A 10,395-nucleotide genomic window follows, 5' to 3' on the forward strand; every position below is an offset into this window, starting at 1 on the left:
AACACCGCGCGGCCCACGGAGCCAGGCGCCCTGCCGGGTCACCCTTGAAGCCCCCACCAGGTCCTGGGGACCTTCAATACAGCCCGTCGCGCCCAAGGAAACTCGACTCCGGGCCACCAGCATGGGCCGCTGCCTCCGCAAAGCCGGCGGGAGGGTCCTGGTGTGGGAACGGAGGCATCTGTTGCGGGTGCCTGTGTGATTTGGAATCGGGTATAGCTCAAATCCGTCTCAGAGCCTGGCAGTCACTATTTGAGTTTAATCTCCATTTAGCTATTGGATTTGTGGTGCTAAGTTTTGCTTTTTTGTCCTGGATTAAAAAGAAATGAACGGCAGGCGGGTAAGGCATATCCACGGGCACCTCACTTTAGTTGCTCGGGGGTCCGTGGCGTGGACCGCCCCGAAGGGAGGGGCAAGTTGGTCACTGAGTCAGCGTCGAGGCTGCTGACGAGGGGGCGGGGCGCGGGGCGACTCGGGGACCCGGAACTGGTCCTCCTCGATTCGCAGAGCCGCCAAGCTCGGCTCCAGCCGCTTCTCAAGCCCCTTGGCGGGATCGGAGGCCGGGGCTTCGGTCTGGGACGTGCCGCCGTCCCGCCGCCCCTACCTGTCAACACTTTTCTCTCGCTCCGGTCATGGCGAGACTCTGGGTCTGCGCAGCGGCCGGTGCTGGTTTTTTTCTTGCAAGTCTGGTTTTGCACTCGCGGTTTTCTGGCTCCCCTGTGAGTAGCGAGGAAAGGCCCGAGGGTGTGCGGGCAGCTCGGCCGGGCTCGTCCCGCCTCGAGGGGGGCCGTGGGCCCGGCGCTCCCCCAGCTGGACTCAGCTTGCCTTTGGGGCCAAACCACTGACGAGCCGCCTGGTCTCTTAGTGTTAAAAAATTGAAAAAAGTGAATGCTATTTTCTCTTCTCCAGCTCCGAAATAATTTAGGGTTTTATTCGGGTGGTTTTTTTGACAAATAACCCCCCCCTTTTTTTTTCTTTTTGCAAAGAGCAGACTGAATTTTCATTTTCTGATTTTACTTAAGGTTTTAAGGAACTTAGCTTTACAAATTTCCTGGAAAAGGGAGAAAATTCTTTACCGGCTGGATTTGGATTGGCCTAAGTATTCAGAATATTTTACTGGAGCGACATTTTGTGTTGCGGTTGATTCACCCAACGGATTGGTTTATATAGCCCAAGTAAGTAAAATGGGGATTTTTTTCAAAACAAATTATGAACACAAAGGAAGCAACAGACTTACTGTTTTACTTCCCTGAAGTAGCTATAACCGTTTACATTATGCTAATATGCAACTTATTTTTTAATTGGCTTAAATATTTTGGTTTTGAATATGATCAGTATTATATTAGGTTTTGAAGTTGTTTTTTTTAAACATTATTCAGTTTCTCAGTTAACCTTTAACTTTTGTTTTTCTCTGCCAAAATAAAGATTATCATTTCTTAAGTGATGTTGTCTAAGCAGTTATTTTTGTATACCTTCAGAGAGGGGATAACATCCCAAAGGTATTAGTGTTCTCAGAGGATGGATATTTTCTTCGAGCCTGGAATTATACAGTTGACACCCCTCATGGTATGTTTGCAGCCAGTACACTACAACAACAATCCGTCTGGATCACGGATGTTGGAAGTGGTATGTGTAGTAATATCTATTAAATTGCCTTGCTGGAAATCACATCTTTGCCCATAACTCTTGCTTGTACATTTTAGTATCAGAGTTGCCAAATAGTAATTTCTTTTTATTAATTCATTAAATCACATTAAAGATTTCAAAAAAACTTTATATTGTTCTCCTGCAGAATCAAGAAAGTAAAAAAAGAGGCCACAATCATTGTGATCTTTTGTTTAAATTTAAGGGACTTTCCTCTTTATCCGATGTTTTCAGATTAAATAAGACTACACTTTTATAAAGTGGTAATCTTTTAAATAAATGAATGGAACTCTTGGCTCTTATTTTCTTTTAGCAGTTTTCTTTTAAAAAAAGATTTTATAGCCAGCTGTGATGGAACACACCTGTAATCCCAGTACTTGGAAGATTGAGATAGGAGGAACTAAAGGTTTGAGGACAGGCTGAGCAAGTAGTGGACTCTCAGCAACCTAATGAGAATATTTCAAAACAAAAAATAAAAAGGGCTGAGGAATGTACTTGAAAGAAGAATGACCGTGGGTTCAATTCCCAGTAAACACACACACACACACACACACACACACACACACACACACACACAATTAAGAAGCCATAATTAATTTTTTGATCAGAGTGCAAAGATTTTCAGAAACTGGTATTAATAGTTTTGGAATTTCACTGACCGAAGCATGTCTGAAGTCTTCCCTTCATCAGATATTTTCAATAGACAACATTGAAAAACGAAATAAGCACAATTGAATTTACAGCCATTAAGAAAATTTTCAGAGAAAGCAGTTCACTTAGACTGGCAGCCAAGACAAGATGGTACCGTAAATAGCCTGGCATCACCTTAAGAACTCAGAATATTTCTAGTGTTCTTTGGCCCACTTATGTTCTTAACCTAAAGGATGTCCTGGTTTTCCAGTTTCTTGCTAATTTCAGATACTATTTTGGGGAATTTGTATAAGTTTTTTTAAGTTATTATCACATTTGTTTTCAGAACCCCAAAGATTTCTGGGCCTCACATGATGGAAAACTCATTTACTTTAAATTGTATTTTGGATAGCAAAATTCTGGTTAAATCACAAAAAGCTAGGGCACCTGTAATTTTACTCTAAGACTATATGAGATTTTATTATCTTTACTCCCACCCCCCCTTAATTTACTGTTAAAGCCTTTACTTTTCATTTATTCCATTCACCCTTTTTAAATGACTTCACTTGTTCCCAGAAGTAACACAGATGATCTCTTTATTCTTTCCATCATAGCTTATTTTCCCACTCACAGATCTGAAAAACAGTCTGTATGTTCTTTCCCATTTTTCAAAGCAATAGATTTCTTCTAATGAATATATGACTACGAATTAATCATTTAAAAAATTGTTTAGGCCCGGCATGGTGGCACAAGCTTGTGATCCCAGCATTCCGGAGACTGAGACCACAGGATCACAGTTCTTGGACAGCCTTAGCTACTTAGTGAGGCCCTCTGCAACTCAGTGAGATGCAGTTTCAAAATAAAGAATAAAAAATAGGGCAGGGGGTGTAGCTCGGAGGTCGAATACCCCTGGGTTCCATCCCCAGACTTGCAAAAAAAAAAAAAAAAATTTAGTAGTACTTTATCTCTTTTGACAATTCTTCAATTTGAAGTTTACTTTCTATAATACTATGCTCTCCCATTGATGTAAACTGTAGCTCTAGTATCCAAAGCATACATAATAATTAATACATTTACTTAGATAGAATTATAATGTAAGTGGTTTAACTTTTTTCTGCTAAGCTCAGTGTATCTGGTCCTTTGATTACCTGTTACTTAATTTAATTTATATGCCTTCAGGTTAAAATCTATTGACTGCTTTAACATTTTCCATTATTTATTAATATTCTACTTTATTCTAGATAATTTTAACTCAAAGAAATTTCTGTATAGGTGGGAAAATAAGATACCAGTGATTTAGAAAGATTATTTTTTTTTCATAGGAAAGGAAAATTATGGGTTCAATTTTGAATTTGTTTTATCTAGGAGAAAATGGTAATTATCTGATTGTATTAACCTTATATTACTGATTAATTCTATCAAATTTTTGCCCTCAGCTTATTTGGAAATTGTGGATGTTGTATAATATTTTTATTTGTGAGACATGCATGTCTGTCTTTACAGGATCCTTTGGTCATACCGTTAAAAAATACAATTCCTTTGGTGATCTTGTTCAAGTCTTGGGTACCCCTGGCAAAAAAGGCACTGGTTTGAATCCCCTGCAGTTTGATAATCCCGCAGAATTGTATGTAGAGGAGACAGGAGATATTTACATTGTGGACGGGGATGGAGGATTGAATAACAGATTGATCAAACTGTCCCAAGGTACATGGCTTAATTTTCTATGATACTAGAATTTTTTTTTAATAAATTGAATTTTATTTATTTGATACTTGGTGCCATGTATCAGTGTTGTATATGAAGCAGCGTGTAAAGGGCTAATGCACATTTATTAAGAAAAAAACTAGAAAATCGATTAGTAGAATTGCCAGCAATTAATGTTTCTGTCTTCAGGTCTGTTTATTCTTCACCAAAGGCTAGGAGTTTCCTTCAAAAGGAACTGGAGGTGGTAGGAGAATTTATAGTGAGTTCAAGAGTTAAGTATATATACTGTCCAGTTAAATGGAGAAACTAAGCAGGGCGTGGTGTGGTGGTGCACACTTGTAATCCAAGCATTTGGGAGACTGAGACAGGAGGATCATGGTTCAAGGCCAGCCTCAGTTACTTAGTGAGGCCCTTTGCAACTCAGTGTGTCCCTGTTTCAAAGTAAAAAAAAAAAAAAAAAATAGGGCCTGGGTGTAGCTCTGAGGTAGAAATTTAGGAGCTGGGAATCCCTACAGGTTGACTAATTGGCAGGTTTTTAATTATGTGCCCTTCTCTGTGTCCTCAGTAGTAACAGTAGGGGCAGGTCTATTATAGATGAAATGATTAATTGTAATCTATCGTGATGACTTTTAAAATAAAGTAAAAATGAAGAGGAAAAATTAAATTGGCAAAATAGGACAATGTTTCATGAAGTATTCCTTTAATTAAACTGGCTTGCTGGGAGGTGAAGTGAGGGATGGGCAGAGAGTTCTCACAGGGGTTATCTTGCAAGGTGTATAGGTGATCACAGCAGGAAAGGAGCTGAAAATGCACTTCTTGAACGGTGGAAAATAAGGCGGGCGAGGTGGCACAGGCTTGTAATCCCAGCATTCGGGAGGCTGAGACCAGAGGATCCCGGTTTGTGAACAACCTCAGCTACTTAGTGAGGCTCTCTGCAACTCAGTAAGACCCGGTTTCAAAATAAAGAATAAAAAATAGGGCAGAGGTTGTAGCTCAGAGGTCGAATGCCCCTGGGCCCCATCCTCAGACCTGTAAACCCAAAACAAAAAAGAAAAGTGAATGTGTGAGTTTCACTATTTTGGGATTGGAAGACTGAAATTTGTAGAGAGGACTAGACTCCCTGTAAACCATAGGTTTATAAAGCCATTGACACTTCCCCTGGCAGTGCTAAATGAAATAAAGATACATAAAAGAATATGGATTTGCCACTGCATCTTTCTGTGTATTTGCTTTAAAATGCGGTAGATCCGCATGTGTCCATGAATAGTTGTTTTCTTTCTTTTTTTTTTTTTTATTTTTTGAGGGGTGTGTGAAGGTGGCAGTATGCCAAATAATGTTTGGGAACCTCTGCTACAGGCTATAGGAAATACCCTTTCCTAGCTTCTTGTAGTTTCAGGCATTCCTTGGCTTGTGGTGGGATAACCCCAATCTCTGCCTCTATCTTCACACAGTCCCTTCCCCTCTGTGTCTTTGTGTCTCAAGTGTTCCTCTTTTTTCTCTTATAAGAATTAAGAGGTTACTCCAAATCTAGGAACTCTGCATCTCAAGATCCCTAGCTTATTTACATCAGCAAAAACCCTACTTCCCAAGAAGGTCACATTCAAAAGGAGTTAGGACATGGACATATCTTTTGGAGAACCATAGTTCATCCTACCAGAGTTGTGTAATAAAGGAAACAGACTATAAATGCATAATATAAATTTTTAAGCTAACTAAAATGATAATACCAAATAGTAAGTTGAGAAGAGGAACCAGTTTGAGAGATGACATGAACCTTGAACAGTGATTTTTGAAGCAATCATAAAAACTCAAATGGAAATAATTAAAAATGTAAATTAATTGGTAGAAGCTATCTAAGAATTAGGCAAACTATACATGGATAGGAAGCCAGGAAAGCCTGGTCAAGTTAGTGGGAGATAGTTACATAGTTTTTTTGCAATTTTTGTATCAAAAGCATGACATGCAAATGCACAGCCTTGTGCTATATGTTGCACTGACCACATGTATTTACTATTTATAGATTTCATGATTCTTTGGCTACATGGAGAAAATGGAACTGGACCTGCCAAGTTCAACATACCACACAGTGTTACACTTGATTCAGTTGGTCGGGTAAAAAACACAGTGTCTGTGTGTCTGGGACAGCATGTCTGCATGTATGTGGGGACCTCCAGGTGTGTGTCTGGGCATGTGTATCTGCATCCTCAGCAAGCACGTATGTGTGTGTGGGTATGTGGACCTGATAAGTAGGTGCATCTGGGTAATTCCTGTGGAATGAGTATGCACATAGACTCTTAACTGATAGCTTTATCTTACACTAATAGGGTTCCCCTAGAAATGCACAAAGTAGATTGTAAGGAACAAATAATCGATCCAAACATAAAGTTATGTCAAACGAAATGTGCCTTTCTGCTAGGAAAATATTGTTGATTCATGAGAAAAAAGATATATTGATCAAAAAGGAAGTGTGAGCCGGGCGTGGTGGCGCACACTTGTAATCCCGCCAAAAAAAAGGAAGTGTGGTGAGACATTCATCTTGAAAAGTTGAAAAAAAGAGCTATGTGGGTAAACTCTTGTTGTCTCTAGTTCCACAGGTAGCTTTAACCAACACGTTCCAAGCTCTTTCTCCCTTTTCCACCCCATCTACTACCAAGATAGCACTTTTTGGAGGTTACCTTCCTATGACAACCTCCATCAAAAATCTCATTTTCCAGCCGGGCGTGGTGGCGCATGCTTGTAATCCCAGCGCTTGGGAGGCAGAGACAGGAGGATCGCGCAGGTTCGAAGCCAACTGCGCTGGCTTAAGAGACCCTGTTTCCAAATAAAAAAATATATAAAAAAGATCTGGGAGTGTAACCCAGAGATAGAAGGGTTTCCAGGAACCCCTTTACCACCAAAAAAACAAACAAAAAAAAATATCTCATTTTCCTATAGTAGCCTCTACTTCTCCATTATAGTAGTTATCATGCTACATTATGATCATTTAATTGTCTCCCTTAAGTTAAACCTGTCACTGTATTTTATGTGTTACTAACATCCCAAACTTCTAAGTTGGTTGTACTTTGATCATACCTTAATAACAGCAATGCAGCTTTAATAATATTACAGTATGGAGCCGGGCATGGTGGCACATGCTTGTAATCCCAGTCCTTGGGAGGCTAAGGATCCAGGTATGTGGCCAGCCTCAGCTACTTAGTAAAGCCATCCACAACTTAGTGAGACCCTGTTTCAAAATAAAGAATAAAAAATCAGGCTGGGGGTGTCCTTCAGAGGTAGACTGCCCCTGGGTTCCATCCCCAGTACCAAAATAAATAAATAGATAATGATGATAATAATAATAATAGTACAGTATGAACAGATACTTCATTTCCCACTGTGCTGAGCTTCTGAGAGAGTAGGCTCCTTTTCTTTGTTTTCATTTTGTTGCCTGGCCCAGGAACTAGCCATCTGTCAGTAGTTGGTGAATGCTTGTTAAAGGGTGAATGAATGTCATTGCTTTTAAGTATCAATCCTCTGAGTTGTGGTGGACTACTTAGTTACTTGTATGTTTAGTACAGTACACAAGCTTTGCATTAAACATGGGATTGTGGCTCTCTCACTTTTAAGTGCATGATAAGCAAGGCTTTCAACCTTTCCTCATCTGAAAATGGAGTCGACAATATTTTCTTCTTAATACCTCTAATACTGAGTGGGATGATGTATGTGAAGCTGATGAAAATAGACATTCATTTTTTTCCTCATTTCAAATTGTGGGTCTTTTTCCAGCTCACATGTTCTTGGTTTCTCAGGTTTGGGTTGCTGATCGAGGAAATAAAAGAATGCAGGTATTTGATAAGGTCACTGGAGAGTGGTTAGGAGCGTGGAGTAACTGCTTCACTCAAGAAGGCCCTTCTGCCATCAGGTAGTTGTTTCATGTTATTTTAAAGTGATGTCTTAGTTGATTTGTGTTGCATACTTGTTAGTAGCTAGCTGAAAGTTTAAAATACTTGTTAGTTTTAAGCAGGAGAAAATAGGAATAAGTGTGCAGAGAAATTTGATATCAGGAATTTGAAAATCCCAGTTAAAGTAAAAATGGACTCCCAGTGTTCTGTGGAATCCCAGTATTAGCGATAATAAATAAGTTCTAGCTACTTCTACAGCCTTTGACAAAATTTTAACCAAAGAAGGAAAATAAAAAGTTTAAGTCAATCACATTGAATGCCAATTTTTATTGGTTTTGTTTAGTGCTTTCATACTGATAATTTTTAAAAATTTAAGTTATTTTTTACTGTAAATGCCGTCATAGATTCTTTGACTTCTATAGAATTGGATCAAATTTGAATTATCCTTAAAAGAATCATTCTGTAATTAGGTGCCCATTGTTGTCACTGTAGGGGAATAAAAATATTGGAAAGTAATCAGGAATGTTGATTCTGTGCACATTTATTATGAGGTACCTCTTTCCCCTCAGATTTACTCCTGATGGGAAGTACTTGGTTGTGGCCCAGCTGAACCTCGGCAGGCTGTCAGTTATGGCAGCGCCCCCAGTGGGAAACATTGGCGACTGCTCTGTGATCAGCACCATCCAACTACCAGATCAGGTTCAGCCACATCTCTTAGAAATCGACAGCAAGACTGGAGCAGTCTATGTAGCAGAAATTGGAGCAAAACAAGTGCAAAAATATGTCCCTCTGAACAACCATATTCATGCATTGGGTGGATAGTAATTTTTTCTGGAAATACTTCACATGGCAGTCCTCAGATTTGTTAAGGGTTTGTCAGTGATGTTCAAGTAAAAGAATTTGTTTATTTTTACCTCATCTGGTACTAGAAGTATTTGTTTTATTCTTATTTCATTTAGAGTCATGTTTTGTTGACATTCTTAGGATTTAATTTTACTCATTTTGTGCATATAAAAGCATTTTAATGAAAGAAATATAACTTTAAAAATGGGGTCAGAAAAGGGAACTATGATTGTAACCTAGTTATTTGCCCTGGTAGATTAATTACTTATGTAAGAAAAAAAATGATAAGGATGGATTGGTAGGATAATTCACTGAATTTTGCCATGTGAAAAACTACAACCCTCCAGTCTGTTCAACTTACATAAAGCAGTCTGCTTGAGAGATTGTGAATAAAGTAGGCTAGTAAATAATTTGATTACCCACAGAGAACTAAGTCCTGAAGATTCAAGCCGTAATCCATGCCCGTAATCCCACTACTTGAGAGGCTGAGACAGGAAAATCACACAACATTAGCAGTATAACAAGACTCTCAGCTACCTAGTGAGATCCTTTTTAAAGCAAAAATAAAAAAGGCTGAGGGTGTAGCTTAGAGGTTAGAATGCCCCTGGGTTTAATCTCCAGTATCACATTAAAAAAAAAAATAGATTCCAAAATAAAGAAGCAGCATTGTTAGCAATGGGGAAACAAGTAGACAACAGTCACAGCTAGTGACAGCAGTGCACAGAGTAGAGGGGTGTTAGGAGGAGGAGTGGTGAGACAGACTGAGGGACTGTCCGCAGAGGCTGCAGCGAGGTGAGGGCAGCTCAGGTTTGGACCTGACAACTCGGGAGGAGCTTTGCCAGGGGATGAGGAGGAGAAAACAACATGACCCAAGTAAAGAAGCTCTCAGAAGTTACAGACTTGCTGTAAATTTTGGTAGGCTTTTAGGCCTTTTTCTTAAAAGCCTAAGTTGGCTTTCATTCTTTAGCTATAAAATACTTAAGGCCAGCCTATATGTATATATTCACATATATATAGTCAGCCTTTATGTAATAAAATGACTGGCATCTAAGCACTTTACTGAAAGGAGTTTTCACAAATAAATAGACTTTTTTTTAGGTTAGTTTTCTCGATTTTCAGTTCATTTTCAACATTTGTCTACCTCAAAAAATTTTCAGGAAAATTATTTACATAGAGATGTGCCAAACACTTTGAGCTAATGAGATGAAAAATTTCTCTTTATTTCTATTTCTAATCCCTGTCACTAGCTGTGACTGTTGTCTACTTGTTTCCCCATTGCTAACAATGCTGCTTCTTTATTTTGGAATCTATTTTTTTTAATGTGATACTGGAGATTAAACCCAGGGATTTATTTCTATTTCACACTGGTCTGGATATTATCTTCTAAATTTGGGCCATTTTATTCCGTTTATTCTAGTGTATTTCAGGTTTGGGTGAAAGCTTGCCATATCACAGTCAAGTCATTCTCCTTTCCTTGTATCGCTCTCCTCTGTATCCAGTGTTGTGCTGTCAATTGTGTGGCAGGTCAGAAGACATGGGCTGATTTCGCTCCTCACCCAATATGACTGGAGTCTGTTCTTCAAATCAAGAAATGTGCACTTTTTTGGATGTTTAGATCATCTCTTGATGTGAATAGGAAAGCAAATCTACCAACAGGAAACCCTCACCTGTATTCATGACCATTGATAATTGTGTT

At 39.1% G+C, this 10,395-nt stretch overlaps 1 protein-coding gene across 1 annotated transcript; it reads left to right on the top strand.

The window, feature by feature from the left end:
- Positions 1–629: 629 nt before the first annotated feature.
- On the top strand, positions 630–8,678 carry NHLRC3 (NHL repeat containing 3; the record flags this gene model as incomplete). Its single annotated transcript, XM_080689448.1, has 7 exons — positions 630–716; positions 1,020–1,172; positions 1,476–1,623; positions 3,775–3,975; positions 5,996–6,087; positions 7,764–7,876; positions 8,426–8,678. The coding sequence occupies 7 exons, from the start codon at positions 630–632 to the stop codon at positions 8,676–8,678; spliced, it is 1,047 nt and encodes a 348-aa protein (XP_080545574.1).
- Between the last annotated feature and the right edge of the window lie 1,717 nt (positions 8,679–10,395).

The sequence above is a fragment of the Muscardinus avellanarius genome (genome assembly GCF_963383645.1).
Source record: "Muscardinus avellanarius genome assembly, chromosome: 2".
NCBI classification, from domain to species: Eukaryota; Metazoa; Chordata; class Mammalia; order Rodentia; family Gliridae; genus Muscardinus; species Muscardinus avellanarius.